The following is an 18,949-nucleotide window of genomic DNA, read 5'->3' as shown; positions in this document are numbered from 1 at the left end:
GATTCTTTAAGGCTTGGTGCCTTTATATTCTTATGCATTTTGAAATCCTCTGTGGGAAGGACAATGTCTTCTTTGCTTCTGGAGTCATCTAATGGCAACATTAGTATGGTGGTTGTGACACTAATTTTGGAACAATAAATTTAGCTACTTTGTATAGAAAGTAGTTGCACTTGAGCAAGTCTGTAGAATTTATTTTGGGAATCTTGAAGATTTCCTAATGTTGATGAAAATTAGGTCTGACTTTAAAAACCTCAGGGTATAAATTGTGCTGATAATTGTTCTGAGTTGAACCTGGAGAAACTGCTGATGTGTTCACTCTTAAGCAGAGTGATTCATCATATAAACCTTATCATGGACAGCTCTGGCAGAGCAAAGAGAAGTGAAGTAGGGAGTAAAGAAATTAAAGGAAAATGGAGAGGAGAGCTGTGACCTGCTTAGGAACTTTGAGGTCTTTTAGGAAGAGGTTGCTTGGTCGTCATATTCTTTGCCATCTTAATTAATGAGTGAGTTCCTATATACAGAAAGCATCCTACCTTTCCATCTTACCTTCCTACCTACATGAAACCCCTCCCCACTGTCCACATTCTTCTGCACTCATGGGATTATCTTTAGATATGGGTGGCTGCTCAGTCTGTTAGCTTTAGATCCATGGCCCGTCCTGTTGCATGGCTCAGAACTGACTGTTAAGAGTCCCTAGTCACTTACCCTCCCCAATGTCCATAACCCGAGGGGTTTGAAGTGGCGGGGGGGTGGGAGGTTGGGGTACCAGGTGGTGGGTATTATAGAGGGCACGGCTTGCATGCAGCACTGGGTGTGGTGAAAAAATAATGAATACTGTTTTTCTGAAAATAAATAAATTGGAGAAAAAAAATTGAAAACCAAAAAAAAAAAAAAAAGAGTCCCTAGTCAGCAGTGAAGGCATTGCTGGAGGGCTTTGTTTGTTTCGGACGTGTGTGAAGAAAGATAATCGAGATTCTGCAGTTTCAAGTATTGTAGGGAAGTGTTCGGCACTAATTTGACATGCCTGTCCTCAAGTTAGCAAGTAAAGATAACTTAATTGGTTTGTTTTTCTTATAATAATGACATTAACGTTAATTTTAGAAAATTTGTCAATTACACATAAGCAAAATGAGGAAAGTAAGAATCATCTATAATTCCATCATTTAGGGATAATAATTGTTAACATTTGGTATATCCTTCTGGTGTTTTTTATCTGTATATACTATGTAAATCAGTAAGTCTTTGGGTTGAGAATGCTAGAAACCCAATTATACTGGATTAAATAGACAAGAATTTATCAAGAATTTATTGGTTGACTGAAGGAAAGTCTGGGTATAGCCAGGTCTTTGGGGAAAGTGATTTGATCTGAACAAAAGATTAGAAAAAATGCTAAATGCAAGAACCAGAAGTTAATTCTTATTCAGATACATAAGGCATTAGGTACCTTGTAAGTTTAATGCTCTGGTAGTTAAACATGAGTAGATGGACATGATCATAGGAATTCCTCTTCCTTACTTGAATCCTTACGATATCTGGTGGGTGTGAAAAGACATAATTTAGGACTTAAACAGGATTGAACAATACTTTGAACTCTGTACTGACTTACCAAATCCACGTGGTCTGTCTGTCATGGTATTTCATTCAGATTTCTTGGTCACCTGCTTGCTTTTTTTTTTTTTTTTTAAAGCCTCTATGTTGATTTGGCCCCTCAGGGGTTGAGTCCTTGGAAACTTTGGGAGCTGAATTTCTTGGCAGGGTATTGACATTGCCACACTCTGCCCTGGTGACTGTGTCTATAATGTGGTACCTTCCTAGGTGCTTTTGTGGACAGAGGTCATCAACAGTGGGGCTGGAGTCACAAGGATGAATATGTGTGAATAGCCCTTGGAGACCCAACAAACACTTCGCAGTTGGACTTATTGCTGGAATTGTAGTCTTTTGATATGTAGCTGGGGAAGAGTCAGGGAAATTGGTTATCTGTTTCTCTGAGCCCACCTTCCTTGCAAAGACTCACGAATACCATGCCAACCTGGGTAAACAGAGAGGGAGAATGATACTGTGGAAAGTAAAGTCCAGAAAGAAAGTAAAAACGTTGAGTTTCACCATTAGTTAGTTTAGTTTATATATTAATCTGTGATGGTTCCCATAACAAAATACCATAGCCTGGGTGGCTTAAACAATAGGAATTTATTTCTCATAATTCTGGAGGCTGAGAAGTCCAAGATCAATATGCCAGGTGATTTGGTTCAGTGATGAGTGCCCTGGCTTACAGATGGAAGCCTTCTCGTTGTGTCTTCACGTGGTGGAGAGAAAGAGGAAATAAGGTCTCTGGTGTTTCTTCTTATAGGGGCACTAATGCCATCATGAGGGCCCTACACTCATGACCTCATCTAAACCTAATTATCTCCCAAAGCCCCATCTCCAGGTTCTATCATAGTGGGGGTTCAGATTTCAGTACATAGATTTTGGGGGACACAATTCAGTCCATAACTGACAGAACAGTGGTTTTAGGTCACTAAAAGCTAAAGGATGAGGATGGTAAAACCTAAAATGACTGATTGGAATTTTATGTCTTTCTAGTAGAGATACTTGAAATATTGAAATAATATTAATAATATAATTAATATAATTAGAATAATTAATAAAAGACTTGACAGATAAAAGAGTCTGGAATTTCATAGATAAAATAAATTTATTTGACTTCTAAGACCATCACTGAGACTACTGCTTTGGAAATGGCTTAGCACCATTTAAAAGAACACATATTAACACTGACAGGGAGCTTGTTTTAATTTTTTCAACTCACTGTGTTTGCAGAAATTATAAAGGAGCAAGATAAAATAAGTTGGGGAATGTAAGGGCTCTCACCTTTTTGTTCTAAAGAATTTTGAATAACTTATAGATATGACTCAGATCCTGATAACATTTTTATAATGTAAACTCTAGGTAAATTATTTTTCTGATTACTTTGGAGAGGAAAGGCTAAGGACACAGGTATTTTCCAAAAATGTCTCACCAAACTCTGGTTCTTCTCACCTTTTGCTAGCTAAAATTGAAGTAAGTAAGATAGTTTGGTAGTATTCAGAAATCCAGGCTCCTAACACTGTTGACTTTCTATAGCTGAATAATAATGTCATGGCATATTAAGGATAATTGTCATAATTGACAGCTTTTCATGTGTGGGAGCTTATTAATACATGGATACCTAAGTATTTAAAAAATTATCCATCTTAATGAATGCTATTTGGCTGTTTCAATTCCTTAGCTAATTGAACAGAAAAAGTAACCATCTAATTTACCTGTCTACAGTTTGCCAGCATGTTGTCAATAGTCATTTTCTGGATTTATTGAGGTAAAGGTAGGTTAAGTCATGGAGAAAGTTTGGATGCATTGTATAGATCACTCCAAGAAAACCAGAATTCTATAAAAACAGGTTGTTTGATGTAGTTAATTTGAAGATAGTAATTTGTGGGTGACTAATATGAGTTAGCTCTACTGTAGCCCATTAAAGTAGAATCACAGACATGTATATATCAGGACTCCTTTGGTTGCAAGTGACAAAAAAATTATCTTAGATTACTTTAAGCTAAAAAGGAATTGTCATGTATGATTGCAAAGTATCTAACTTCAGGCATGGCTGGATCCAGGTGCTTAAATAATGGCACCTGGAACCTGTCTCTGCCTTTGATGTTTACTTTATTCTCACACACACTCTTCCCTTTGAGTTGCAAGATGCCATCTGCACTCAAAGCTTTTATTACCATCTTATTACACCTCAGCATAAATTTATTTCTTGGAAGTGCCAACAAAAGTTTGACACTTACATACTCTGATTGGCCTGGATTAGATGAAGTGTCCTCTCAAAAATTAATTACTGTGGCCAAGATTTGGGATATTCCATTCTCCAGACCTGGGTCATAGGGAATGACTCATCCTTGTTGGACTTCTAAGCATAAAAATGGTTCTTCTAAGGAAAGTGGGATGCTATTATCAGAAAAAGAGAGTAGGGGTGCTGAATGGGCAAGAGTAACACATAGCTACTATAATGCATGTGTGTTTTAAATATTTTTATGTATGTAACTTTATTTAGTGATTTCTTATTTCTTACAGTTATGAATGTTAAATTGAAGTTTGATGATTTTATATATATATTTAAGTATATTTTAAGAGTACTATAATGGTCTAATAATTAGGTAAGTTGTGGAAGTTTTAGCAACTGTGGTGTTGATTTATAGACCCTTAACTCAAAATGGAGAGAAATGAATACTTACAATGTAAATCAACTGGTGATAGCACATTGACAACTTAAATAAATAGCTACTTATTTTTATTTTTTAAAAAGATTTTGAGACAGGTGAAGAGGGCAGAGGAGGAGGGAGAGAGAGAATTTCAAGCAGACTCCCTGCTGAGAACAGAGCCCAATGTGGAGCTCGATACCACAACTCTGAGATCATGACCTGAACTGAAATGAAGAGTTGGACAATTAACTGACTGAGCCACCCAGGGGTCCCAGTTATTTATTTATTTATTCATTCCTTCCTTCCTTCCTTTATTTCTTTATTTTGGTTTGAGAGCTGAGACTTACCAGATGGTGAATTTTGCCAAGGAGAAAAATACAAAATCTGTAAGTCTTCATTTAACCCACAGAAGTGAATTTGCATGTAAACTTGTCATGCTCAGTATGAGTTGTTCATAATGATCATTATTTCTATCAAAAAGAAATTTTTTTTTTTGGTAGCCTGTAGGGTGGCCACAGTGGGATGTTTTCCAGACCAAAAACAAAAAGGCACATTCACAAGTTGCCTTTTGGTGGATAATGAACCAAATGTTCAGTTAACTTACTTTAGGACTATTTTGTATGCCATTATGATTTCTACCTCTCCTGAAATCCACTACATTTGCTGTACATGTACAGTACAAATGCTGTACATTTGCTGATTTCTACCTCTCCTGAGATCCAGTATATTTACTGTTCATACAGCTTTTTTTTTTTCTTAAAATGAGATCATCTTTTAAAGAGTGGTGGCTACAAAAATGGGCTTGGAAATAATACAAGTAGGTTTGAGGTTTGAGGTCATATCATTTACTGGTTGTGATCTTGAGGAAGTCCTTTAATCTCTTAAATAGTTTCTCTGTCTGTAATATGAGTAGTACAAGAGATTGATAATAATAGATATTTCATATTTTTGTGTGAAACAAATGATATGATAAGTGAAGAGCCCTTAACACAGTGCCTGATACAGTGTAAGCATTCAAAAATGTTAGTAATTGCATATTGTGTTTTTATTGATTGAATTTTTCCCATTGTCCCTTGAGAACAAGGACCTTATCTTAAAAATATTTTGTGTACTTTTAACAAAGAACATAGTGTCTCATACACTAAAAACTATTAAGTATTAATTAAGTAATCAAAACGAGAACATAGAACTATACTTCAGGCATTGCTAAGCCTCTGGGAAGGAGAGGAAAAAAGCAAAGAAAGATTTTTTTGTGAGAAACTGAGGCAGAATATATATTATGTATTCTTCCACTCATTTCCTTATTCATTCATCCATTCCTTTTTATCCAACCTCACTGTGCACAAGGTAGGCACCAAGAGTAGTTTAGGTAAGTGAAGAACCAGGTAGGTTGGCTTAGTAATGGTACAAAGACAAAGTACAGCAGTGGATAACCCACAAAACAGTGGATATTAAATGACTTAATAGGAGTGCAGATTAAATGTTGTGGTCCCTCAGGATAGGAAGAGATTGCATCTACCAGAGGAAAATAGCTTACTGGAAGTGTTCATTCTTTTCTTTGTGGCTTACTCAGTAGGAAATGGTGACTGTCTTCTGGTCACTGTGCAGCTAATGCAAAGATGGATTAAGGGGAAGGATGAAATAAGGACAGTTTCCAAAACTTAGATATTTTCCATTTCAGAGTTCTTAATGTAAGCTTCCTTTTGCACATGATTATGTTTTTTTGTCCTTGACAATGTCCAAGGTTTATTATTCCTTATCTAATTCATTAATTTAATATTTCAGGTGATTATTAAGTGCATAGTACTGTGTTGGTCTTCAAGGAAAGTACATAGACAGATTCTGTCCTCCAGGAGCTTGGTGGTTAGTTGGAGAGAGGTCACATCACCATAGGTTAGGTAATAATGACCAGGCTATATATTTGGTGGTGCTTAAATGATAATTCAGACAAAGTGTTATAGTTTGAATAAAGAAGAGAGTCATATTTCTGTGAATGGTTAATGTAGGTTATTGGAAAAGATTTTTTACCTGGGCCTTGGAAATTGAGTCAGATTTAGAGAGGAGAGAAAAGACTATAGCAGATAGGAAATATGAAAAAAAATCTGGAAATGAGCAAGCATATTATCTAGTTTTTCCCTTTCCCTTCCCTTTCCTTCCATTTCCTTGTTTTTTTATTGATTGACACCTGGGTTGCTTCCAAGATTAAAAATAATGGTGCCACAGGGCACCTGGGTGGCTCAGTGGGTTAAAGTCTCTGCCTTCGGCTCAGGTCATGATTCCAGGGTCCTGGATCGAGCCCCACATCGGGCTCTCTGCTCAGCAGGGAGCCTGCTTCCTCCTCTCTCTCTGCCTGCCTCTATGCATACTTGTGCTCTCTGTCAGGTAAATAAATAAAATCCTTAAAAAAATAATGGTGCCACAGGTACTCTTGGGTCCATCTCTTTGTTCAGGATTAATTTCTATAAGTGGAAGTTCTGGATCCAAACCCAGACTATTTTGATTTTTAATTAATATTGCTAACTTACACTTTAAAAAGTTTGTGTCAACTAATAAGGCAAAAAATTCTATTTCTCTGGATAACTAATAACTCAAATCTTTGCTAACATGATGGGTAAAACATATTTTAACTTAAATTTTTAAGTTTGTGAGGTTTACTTTCTAACTTAGTAATTTTGGTTTCTGGCATTATCTGTTTTCAGTTCATTACCTCTTTGAATTTTTTATTTTAACCATATGCTTGTTATTAGATTACTCTTTTTCATAAAGAGCAGTCTATTTCTTTTTTATTATTGCATCATCCCATGGAATCTCACCAAAGATCAGAACCAGAGTTTTTAGTGTTTTAGACCTTCTCTCTTAACCTTCAAAAAGTTAGTTTCCTGCCTGCTTCTTTACTATCTATATGGAATGTACTAGAGTTCTCATCTTACTGATTTCCTATCTGAGTGAATAAAACTTTTTTTTTCAGAAGATATGCATAGAGTAATTCATAGTCTCCATTTTGACCTAATTTTCTTTTAATGTTTAAGTTCTAGCTCTTCTGTGTATAATTTATTTCTGACCTTTGGACAAACCTGTCTGGCTCCTATCTGTATAAGCCCTAATTTCAACTCATGATATCAGGGGATTCTCCCACTTTGGTGTTTTGGTAGGTATGTAGGTGATAGGTAGATAAGCAGGTGATTTTCCTTGATTAGTATTCAGACAGTGATAGCAAGAAATGTTTCACAAATGGTATCTGGTATAATCTAGTTAAGATTAATCTTAATTAGAGTCTAGTTAAGATGAAGATTAATTAATAAACACATTGCTTAGAAGTAGTTATGCTTTGATCTAAAGTCAACAAAAGTCCTTTTTTTTTTCTAACATTAAAATATATAATTGGAGAGCAGGGGGAACAACTTAAAAATAAATCAGAAAACACCTTCACATTAATCATTCTTTTTATATACTTCAAATTTCCACGTAATTCCTTTTTTCCTCTTGGACACCAGAAAGAACACTTGGGTATTCTGGAAGAAGCTTATATTTCCCCAAATCAGTTTCTGGAAAAAAATGTGTTATTTTCAAATTCCTGCATGATCCTTGTCACAAATAGTTTGAGATGGTCTGATTTGTTCATGCCTTCCTTATAAGCAGAACTGCCTCCCACTATCTAAACCATGTCCACTTTCTTTGTTAATTCTGGCTGTTAAATAAGTTTTAAGGCATCACCCAGACTTTTGGCTAGAAAATGAGCACCTTGTAGAGGTTCCTTGAGTTCTCTTCTGAGAACTAATTGAACTCTGTTCTTTAAAAGTCAGTTCTTTTAGGGAAGAGAGAGAGTCTGTCTCCCGACCCATAATCACAAAATTCTATTTACCTTCTGGTCATTCTTGGGAAATACCTGAATTCTTTCCTGGATGGGGGTCTGTTCCTGCCTATGCCTGTGTTCTAGGGCAGAGCTTAGCAGATGAACTGTGACAACAGCCATGAATGCCTCTGAGCTTGCTTGTGACACGGGTTCCTGGCTGAACTTGGTGCAAAATCCAGCAGGCATGTTCTTTGGTCACCAGACATTTCTGGGTTTTTGTGGGAGACAGTTTGGGTGCATAGATTAGGGGTCAAAGTGACATGACAGGCACCCTGAGAGTTGACTGTCTACCCAGGTAGGTGTCATTGGAGAGGGGTCCCTCACACACTATCTCTGATTGGTGGGTAGTGTCTACTCTGAGGTCAAGTTCGGTCTCAGCAGGAATGCACGTGATGTCTGCTATGGCTGCTGCTCATGGGGAGTGGGTACGACAGCATTCCTGCCACATATTTGCCTTCCTTCTTGTCAGCACTGGGAATTTGGGAGCACTGGGTCTCCCCAGCCATCTCACACTATGACATTGTCACCCTGCAGGTGGACGCTGGTCAGAGATGGCCACACTTAGTAGGGCCGTCTGGGAAATTCTATAGCTACTCAGGGGAAAAATAAGCCCAGAGCCCCCTGAGAACCCCCAAAACACATTCTAACCAGAGGGCAGAATAAAAAAAGAAAAAAAAATCAAGGCAGATTAGAGGCATTAACTTGGCTTTGATCTATAGGCCTTCTGTTCTGACAAAGGTGATTGGATTAATTTCACAGTTTATCTCTCTCTCTCCCTCATTTCCTGCCTCCCTGTCACCCTTTCTCATTTTTCTCAAGGTTCTCTTTTATGATGAAACTAGGTGAGCTATTACTTACAATCATAATCTATTCATCTGCAATGTAAGTTGATTTTCTGATGTTTTCACCCCTAGGTATTAAAGTGAGACTAAAGAGGTTTCATTATTTCCCCTTGTTCTTTTATTGGCTGTTTCCCAGAAAGATACACCTTTATGTTCTTATTACTAAAGCTGCTGAATTCACTGAAGTAACACATGCAGAACTTTTGGCTTTTTCTTTCCTACCTTATGTATTTTCAACATACAGGGGCACTGAGGGCCAATATCTGTGAGCGCTTTCTTTCTTAAAGGATAGGCAGGTTTTGCTAGTAAGGGTTGGCAGTTTTTCAACCAATTTAAACCTTGTATTTTAGATATGATAATTGATCATCATCACCCTATTTTTCAGGTGAGGAACTAGAGGCACAGAGAAGTTAATTAACTTGTCTCAGATCACACAGCATATAAGTAGCAGAATTTGAATTCAAACCAAAGTAGTTTGGTTCCAGAGTTCTATATGCTTAATTTCAGTGCAGTACTGTGTCTTCTATTTAGCTCATTTCCTTTTGATCCAAATTTACAGGAAAAAAAAAAAAGAATTCCTGATATCTTTCATTAGGGAGACTCCCACTTCACATGTATTTGTGTTAAGAATCATGTTGGGGGGGGCGCCTGGGTGGCTCAGTGGGTTAAGCCGCTGCCTTCAGCTCAGGTCATGATCTCAGGGTCCTGGGATGGAGCCCCACATCGGGCTCTCTGCTCGGCGGGGAGCCTGCTTCCCCCTCCCCCTCTGCCTGCCTTTCTGCCTACTTGTGATCTCTCTCTGTGTCAAATAAGTAAAATCTTTAAAAAAAAAAAAAAGAATCATGTTAGAGGGTGCCTGGGTGGCTCAGTGGGTTAAGCCTCTGCCTTCAGCTGAGGTCATGATCTCAGGGTGCTGGAATCGAGTCCCGCATCGGGCTCTCTGCTCATCGGAGAGCCTGCTTCCCCCCCTCTCTCTCTGCCTCCCTCTCTGACTACTTGTGATTTCTATCTCTGTATGTCAAATAAATAAAATCTTAAAAAAAAAAAAGAATCATGTTAGAAATTGGGAAGGGTATTTGCTGGTTACAGAGGCTGCCCCTCCCACAGGTCTATATTTACAGTACAGTTGTTGTGGCCTCTTACTTCTAATTCCCAGGGAAGCTTAGGGGAGCAACCGAGGAAAGAAACTTGCTAGAGTTATCAAGCTAGTTTATGACACTTTCCCTTTCTTGATTGGAAAGGCATTGCAAGTGTTCTTACACAAAAGTTCTGGAACTTGTGTTTTTTCCTCCCAGAGATATTAAGAAGTTTCAGTCATTTTCCCCCCTAATTACAGAAATTAAACATACTGTATTCTATATTAATAGATATTGTTATCTTATTTGAATGTCCTGTGAACACAGAACAGTTTGCAGATATTTTTGTTGGTCTATGTACTAATTTATTCATTCAGCCAATTAATTCTTCACTAACCAAATAACTGGTAAATGTTTGTTGCCCTTTCTAGCAAGTATACTTGATAAGAACAAGGATCTTGGTGTCAAGTTTTTTGCTTTATCTTCAGAACCTGAAACAAAGCCCATTTAGCGCAAAGACAGTACTCAGTAAATATTGTATGGATGAACTGTGAACACTGTAGAACTGGTCGAAAAGTGAAAGGAAGAACATAGAGCCCTAGAAATAAACTGTATAACAGTTAAAAGGTGTACATATAGGCCGTCTTTGCTTTGCATGGTAGGGCAAAGCCGTAAATGTGACTATTCAAACTGAAATTATACATGACAATCCTAATAATCAATGGGAGAAGAGAAAATATTTTTCTTTGACCTTTAAAAAAATTTTTGCCAAATGATTAAAATCTCTCTCGCTATTGTGATAAAGATATAGAGAAATGAAGAAAAATAGTAAAACTAATATTTAGTACACCCTAATTTAAAATGTCAGAAATATTGAGATTAAAGTGTTTTATTTCTTTGTAAAGTCTTATCAGGAGTGGTTTGAATAATGCTTGCCTTCTTCCTGCTGTGCAGCTTTTGAACTGGAGCAAGCATCTTTTCTATGCCCCGATGAATTGCGTACTCCTCTCTAAGTTTGGATCAGCTTCTAGCATTTTCTCTTTTGTGCTTTCCATGTCAAGAAATGTCTCTGAGAGTTTCTTAAATGTGAAATGCTTTTTTCTTCTCCTCCTTCACCTTCTTTTCTTCCTCTTCTTTCTCCCCTTCTTCTCGGTCGTCGTGGTCATCTTTTTTGGGTAACAAATGTGCAGTGGCCGATCACTGACAGACTTTGGAAGAACCATTATGACCAGTCACTAATTGTGAAGCATGTCTGTTATTGACATCGTAATTAACGTCAGAAGAGCTCGCAGTGAAGCTTGCACTTCATGCAATTACCCACAGTTCATAACTATGCTCACTGAAATTTAAACTGTATTATTGGGGGACTTGTGTTCTTTAACTAAATAACAGTGACTGAAATTCACACATCTTGGAACCCTGCATAGTGAGGGTTTCCCACAATTCCAGACTTAATTTTATGGATATATGTGTGTTTTTTTTCTTTACTAAGGTGGGATTACTTTATTCATATGATTTTACAACTTTCTTTTTCCTTTGGCATTGTATATATGTCAGAAATGATCATCTCAACTTCATGTTTTATAACTGCATGCTGATTTACTGAATAGTTGTGCTGTAGTATATTTAACCAGTCCTCCTTTTTAGATATTTAGTCGTCTTATCTTTTTCTCAGTGATCAGCGGTGTTGCAGTAGTCACCTCCATCTTTGAAGTAACAGCTATTATTTCTTTGAAATGAATGTCTTTCTAGTGGTAGGATTAGTGGGTCACAGGATATATACACTTTTAAAACATTTCCATATCCTTCTAAATTTCCCTTCAGAGAGAGGTTCCCATTTAGGCTTCTCTTGGTGATGTAAATTGAGAGGTACTAGCGCATGTGTCCTAAATCTCTGGCAACATTGGGATTATAATTTTTTTACATATTTTCTATTTTCCTAGGTAAAAGTTGTATTTTATTTTAATAATTAATTTTGATTACTAGTTAAGTTGAATATTTTTCACGTGTTTGTTTGTAGTATCTTTTGATCTGTAGAATTTCATATTGTCCTGTATTATAGCAGCTTTCAGATGATAGGAATATTCTTGTTTTTAAAATAATTTTTTAAAAAATATTTATTTATTTACTTGACAGAGAGAGAGAGAGAGAGCAGGAACACACGCGGGGGAGTGGGAGAGGGAGAAACAGGCTTCCTGCTGAACAGGGAGCCTGATGTGGAGCTGGATCTCAGGACCCTGGATCATGACCTGAGCCAAAGGCAGATGCTTAACAACTGAGCTACCCAGATACCCCAGGAATATTCTTGTTTTATTGGGTCATTTGAGTACACATATTTTTACAATTTGTGTGTATTTTTGTGTATACATACATACATATATACACACACATACACACATAAATCTGTGTACCTGGACTACATTCACATGTATATACCATTCCCGGTTTTGCCCAGGGATTATAGAGAGTATCTGTGGCCTTAGTTTTGTAATAGGATCATCAGTTTCCAAATGCTTTCCTTTTCTTAAACAACAACAACAACAACAACAAAAAAAAAAAAAAAAAAAAAAGAGGAGGAAGGGGAAAATAACCCACAACCCGAGGGAAGTTCTAGTTAATTTTTCATTACATGATTTTCGGGAGATAGGGTCAAAAGGAGCTAGTAGGGCATTCAATTATGTGCTTGAGTGTGTCAGAAAAAATGTTTTTCCTCAGGTGTACAATATTTTACTTGGGCTTGTTTTTCAAGTGCACTGACGTGTGACTAAACATTTTTGGGTACTGCCCTCATGTAAAGAAGAGGCCCCGTCTTGTTAAATATTCCTTCATCAACTTTGCCCTTAGCCAGTTGCAGGCAACGAGGAGCCTGTGAGGAGCGTGAGCTTCAGGCATTGGACCGACGGAGGGCGGGGGGGGAGGCGAGGGCCTGGGGGACCTCAGGATTGGGGTGCTCTGTGGGCCCTCCCACTGCGGTGGAAAGAGTGGTTGGCTCGGGCTGGCTTCGGTCTAATCATTTGGGATGGGCCCTAAGGGAGGAGGGAGGGAAGGTCATCCGGTTGGACCTCAGCTCCTCTGAGGGCTGAAGGTTCTCTGCCCCCCCCGCGGCCCAGACCCGGAGCGCGGCGACCGGGACACGGTTTAGGCCCGAAGGAGCAGAGCAAGGGCCTTGGGTTTTTTTTTCCGTGCGTAGGTGGGCGAGAAGGGAGGCTCGGCGACGAGGATGTCCACAGACAACGTGGCCGGGAAGTCCAACAGCCTCGGCGACCGGGGGCGAGCTCGAAGCTCCCCTTTCCTCAGGGTGGTGCAGCCCGTGTCTAACCGCAGTATTTTCACCTCTGCAGTCTCCCCTGCGGCCGAGCGCATCCGGTTCATCCTGGGCGAGGAGGATGACAGCCCGGCGCCCCCTCAGCTCTTCACCGAACTCGACGAGCTGCTGGCCGTGGACGGGCAGGAGATGGAGTGGAAGGAGACGGCCAGGTGAGGCCCGGCTGGGGGGGCAGCGCGCGCGCCCCCGGATCGCGGTCGGGAGCCCCTTTCCCTCACCGCCAGGCTGCGACGATCTGAGGAGCATCGTGGTGGCTGGGGAAGGGGTTGAGGAGTCTTGCTCTTCTCCGCTGTGTGCACGTGGCGGCCGGACACGCGTCCTTTCACTCTCGGAGCGGGGCTAAGGCGGACCCACGTGCCTACAGCTGTAACCCTTATGAAGCTTTAGCAGTAACTCGATGCCTAGGCTATTTTTTTTTTTATTGTTTTTTAAAATTTTTTTTTTAAGATTTTATTTTATTTATTTGAGAGAGAGAGAGACAGTGAGAGAGAGCATGAGCGAGGAGAAGGTCAGAGAGCGAAGCAGACTCCCCATGGAGCTGGGAGCCTGATGCGGGACTCGATCCCGGGACTCCAGGATCACGCCCTGAGCCGGAGGCAGTCGTCCAACCAACTGAGCCACCCAGGCGTCCCGATGCCTAGGCTATTTAGGAGTAAAATATCTTGACGAGATCAACAGGATCGCCCGGAAAGAGGTGTCTGCAGCCTCCCCCTGCCGAGGTGTCTTGTGGAATCGCGTCGGACGTGTTACCCGTTCCCACGTCGGAGGGAGGCTGCAAAGACAGGGCTTACCCACAGACTCGCCATTATTTCCAAAGAAAACCCTACCCTCCTTTAAGCGAATGCAGAAGCAAGGAGAAGTTTCAGATGAATTGGGGGTTTAGAGACCCGAGTTCAATTTCAGATTCTGGCCCCTGTTCGCTGCATAGCACTCAGTGTCCCAGAACTCGTGGTTTCATCAATAAAAAGTGGATAATAATACCTACGACGCATATATGTGTGTAATACGAGATATGTAGTATCTATTTATGTTGACTTAATATTTATCCAATTATATCAGGTATTTATATACATGCCTGTACGTATGTGTATTTGTGGAGATATCTTGTAAGCTGCTAAGCGCTATGGGAATATCGAAGGTTTCATTCATCTCGTGAGAACAGAGCTTTTCCTTCTTTCTTCATATGGATTAAGTTATATGCTCCATGCCCGTTGGTCTAGTCTTGGCTTTGCCGCTGACCGGCTGCTTCACTGTGGGCCTCTCAGGCCCTCACCCATCTCCCGGAGATGCATGTTCTCTTCTGCCCCGTGAAGGTGATCTGCCTCGCGTCTCTGTAACTTCACGCATAGTTTATAGCTTTAAAGCTCCATCCCTCTGGGGCACCTGGGTGGCTCAGTGGGTTGAGCCTCTGCCTTCGGCTCAGGTCATGATCTCGGGGTCCTGGGATGGAGTCCCTCATCGGGCTCTCTGCTCAGCAGGGAGCCTGCTTCCTCCTCTCTCTTTCTGCCTGCCTCTTCGCCTACTTGTGATCTCTCTCTGTCAAATAAATAAACAAATCTTTAAAAACAAAAATAAAGTTCCATCCCTCTGTGTGTACTAGTTCAGTTGGTTGTGACTGGAAGTGCTACTTTGATTCATATCTTCTTGAAATTCTGTGCAAGTACCGCTCATAGAGTAGAATTCAAATATAGCTTTCTGCTTTTTCTTTCAGTCCAAGGTGGGCTATATTTCATATGCCCTCTGGTCTCTGAAAGGTGGAGAAGTGATAGTTCACTGTGTAGGTAAACACTGAGTGAGATGGACTAGAACTTTCACGTAAGCTTCTTACGATGAAGATAATTTTGAATACTTTACCATCCTTAAAGACTTTATTTCCTTGAGAACACATGTGTCATTTTTGGTGATGTCATTAGTCCTTGAGATACTGAATTGTTGGAAAGAATGTGTGGTGGGAGTACGCCATGTCTTGGCAGTGGGGGAGGGGAGGCTGTCTGGGAGAAACATGCTCACACCAGGCTATACCCTATGACTTCTGTACAGGACTTGCCGCAGTTACTACTGCTTCATTCAATGCAAATGCGATATTACTATTTCATTTTGTCTCCTTCATTACACGAATTCATCTGAAAGCTGGGACCATCATGTCTGTCTTTCATGACTGTGTTCCCAGGGCCCATAATAGGTGCTCAGTAATATCTGTTGAGTGTGATTAGTTGAGAATTGATTGCCTTAGAAACAGCTGCTTTAAATATCATACTTTCTTAGATCCTTTCCTTGACCAAAGCTGGAGTTTATGATAATTCTTCTTTTTCTGACGATGGACAGCTGAATGCAGACCTACGGTACCTAGTGCACCATGGATAAAGCTCAGAAGAGGACCTGTGTTTGAAGTTTCAAACTAATTAATCAATATGCTGTCTATTGCTGTGATATGCTATCAAGGTATATGGTATGCTATCAACAGCAGTTAGTTGTCTTGCTAGGCTTCTTTCCTTATATGACCGAAAACACATAATTGGATGGCTAATACAATTCTCGAAATAACGTGTCTAAAATTGAGCTTCTCATCGACCTGCCTCAGGTCCTCTCCACCTGCAGGGTTCCCACCACAAGGAACAACTCAACTCCATTCTTCTAGTCGCTCAAGCCAGAAACACTGGGGTTTTCCTTGACTTCTGTCTTTCCCTGTACCCTTTACTCAATCCCATTGGTAAACCCTATTTGTTTTACCCTCAAAAATATTCAGATATTCAGAATCTCATCCCATCTCACGTTCAGTATGGCCACAATTCAGGTCCAAGCTGCCAGATTATTGCAAAAGCTTCCTAATTAGTTCATCTCTCTGCATCTGCACTTACGTCCCTCATGAACAATCCACCAGGATCTCTTTGACCTTATCTCCTGCTTTCCTCCCTCTTGTTCACTCGCAGGCTGGTCATGCTCCTGTGCTAGGGACATTGCATTTGCTGCTCCCTCTGTCTGAAATGCTCCCCCCTCCCTGCCCCCCAATTATCTGCATGGCTCATTTTCTCACCTTCTTCAGTCTTTTTTCAAATATTACTTTCTCAGTGACTGCCGCCTCTAAAGTCAAAAAAGTCCCCCAACACTCTTGCATTGTGTTTTCCTTGGCGCTTATCACCATTTAGCATAGTGCATATCTTGTTATTCTCTCTTCCCAGTAAAATTAAAACTCCATGAGAGCAGGGATTTTTAGTTGTTTTGTTCATTGTTATATCTCTATTGCCTCTAACTACCTGGCACACTGTCCATGGTTGAAAAATTAGCTTCACCTAAATCCTTTTGGAAGGTTGGAAGGTGATTGTGCCTCCAGAAGTGACTCAGAGTTTTACTAATCTCTAGTTCCCTACAGTATACCCCATTTCAGGACGTTTTTGCAATGATATCTGATTGCCATTTATGATGTCTGGTTTCCAGAGATGATAGGGTCCCCCCCCCATTAAAAACTCTCAAACCTATCAGACTAATAAAAGTTTAGTACTAAGAAGGGATTCATTTTTATATGAAAATGTGCTATGACTATTTTTCTGGCTGAGATAAAATTGAGATCTCTGCTTTTCTGTGAAAGCCCAAATTCATAGAATTTTATTCCATAGAGAACTAACCCACTAGCCTTCTCTAGCTTAATGTAATATATACTGGGAGGCCACACCCCCACAGAACACAATACTACCCCTTTTAATGTTCTGTACTTTTTAGGTAGCAGATGATTTAATTTGACCAAAAATATCCTCCATTGATTCCCAGCATTACTGTAGTTTCATTTCTAGTCATGAAGTTCAGGTTAAGCTCTATGTCTCAAAAAATAAATAGAATGGTTTCAATAGTAGGAAAAATATCCTGATTTGAGTCTTGGAAGGCACAGTAGTCATGTAAAAGTATGAACAAGGAAAGTCTTTATTTATATGAAGTCTGAAGTTCAGCCAACTCTACCACCCCCTTTTTTCACATCTTTCCCTTGCTTTTCCCTTTCCTACAAATTAGAACTTTGGATTTTTATTGGCTCTTCCAGCATAAAGCACAAATTGAAGACTGTGCAAAGGAGAGAATGATTAGACCTGAGTAGTATATTTGATCAGTGGAATGCAGAGAATACTCTCTCTCTTTTTTTTTTTTAAGAGTATTCCTGAGTGTTAGGCTATTTGAATGCTGACATTTAGTAACGTAGCAGTAACTATAAGGGAGTAATTGGTATTAGTGAGGAAGCTTTGTGCTCCTTGTTAAGAATTTCTAGGTGGCGAGGCATTAGCTAATAGGTTTATGACATGAACTGGTGAAAGGGTAAGTCATGGTCCAGCTTTGTTGTTGGCCCAAAGCCAAGATGAAGGGCTACTGCTATCCCTGTCCCCCCACGCCCCCACCCCAAGCTCTTTCTTTCTTTGAGACAGTGAAGTCTCTGTAAAAATGACTATTGGCTTTCAGTTTTCCTTCAGTGAATAACAGATGAGTAATGTTGGACTTCACTGTTAGAAGAATATATGTTAAAGGTCAGTCCCCCAGTGTGGTTTAGTTTTTGTTCCCAAACCTGGGTAAAAAGGAAAATTGTCACAAGTTTCAACACGACAACTGGCCAGTGAAGGAAAAGGGTATTGATGTTTTAGTTCCAGTGGGACAGCACAAACGAACACGCATTTGGGTTTCTGCTTGGCAGAAAGACCCAGCCTGCCTCTGGAAAACCCGATTCCAGGGCATGACCGCCAAGCACAGACATGCGTGCTTACCCTGGGAATTCGGAGCCAGATTGCTCTTTTCCCAATCTCCACCGACTTCTCTGTCTTTTCTCTACCAGATTACTTTGGAACATTCCATTTCAGAACAAGTTTATTTCTTCTGTAAGAAAAAGGCTGCAGGAAAAGGAGTCTAATCATCTATGTAATTATAGGAGTCACATATACTGCTTTGCAGTAAATTTCACAGTTGATCTAGAAATTTGAGAGTTTTTCTTAAAAACATAATTTATCCCAGATACATACTAGCATTGGCTTATTTTATGTAATGAGGCACTTATTAGCAAGAAATTTATTAGCAAGAAATTTATTCTTTTAATAGTCTTATAGAGTTGGATTATATTCTAGGGCAAAGGTCATGTCTATTTTCCACTGTAAAATTGGCTTGTTTTTCAGTTAGAGGTCTTGTCTTTTCTTAATTATATTTAATCATATGATTGGAAAGTTGCAAAATTCAGTGACTCCAGTGGGCCTTCTATTTCTTCAATAAACGAGTGAAATGCTGTTTGGTTGGCAGTCACTCAGGGAGAGTTAAACTGCAGTGTACTTCTTCTTCTAAGACCTTGAAATAAACTTTACCTAATAAGCTCTTCCTCCAAGGTTACAACAGTTTTGTATTTGCAAGCATTTTAAAAAGCTAACTTCTGATTAATTTTCCTATAACGTGTCAAGTACCAAAACAAAAGGAAAAGTAGGAAACTTATTGCAATTATATTGTTATTCACAGTCACCATGAAGGGTAGAAAGGAGCTTATAGTACATTTCACAGTAAAAATGTCTGTCTTTTTTTTTTTTTTTAATAATGTAATTACATGGTTCTAAGGCACCTTAACAAATTTGTTGGCACTCGGGTAGGCTGAACTTTGGTAC

General features: G+C 39.5%; 1 protein-coding gene and 1 pseudogene across 3 annotated transcripts in view; one reads left to right on the top strand and one right to left on the bottom strand.

The window, feature by feature from the left end:
- SLC4A4 (solute carrier family 4 member 4) overlaps nt 1-18,949 on the top strand; it is a 350,693-nt gene that overhangs the window by 132,463 nt on the left and 199,281 nt on the right. For all 3 annotated transcript variants that reach the window (XM_044225660.1, XM_044225658.1, XM_044225659.1), the window contains one exon: nt 13,351-13,486. In XM_044225660.1, coding sequence (XP_044081595.1) covers nt 13,351-13,486 — 136 coding nt within the window. The remainder of the gene's footprint in view (nt 1-13,350; nt 13,487-18,949) is intronic.
- On the bottom strand, nt 7,670-8,597 carry LOC122889634 (annotated as a pseudogene).

Source organism: Neovison vison, chromosome 11, assembly GCF_020171115.1.
Source record: "Neovison vison isolate M4711 chromosome 11, ASM_NN_V1, whole genome shotgun sequence".
NCBI classification, from domain to species: domain Eukaryota; kingdom Metazoa; phylum Chordata; class Mammalia; order Carnivora; family Mustelidae; genus Neogale; species Neogale vison.
Note: the sequence above shows the minus strand (reverse complement) of the source record. Positions and strands in the feature narration are given on the sequence as shown.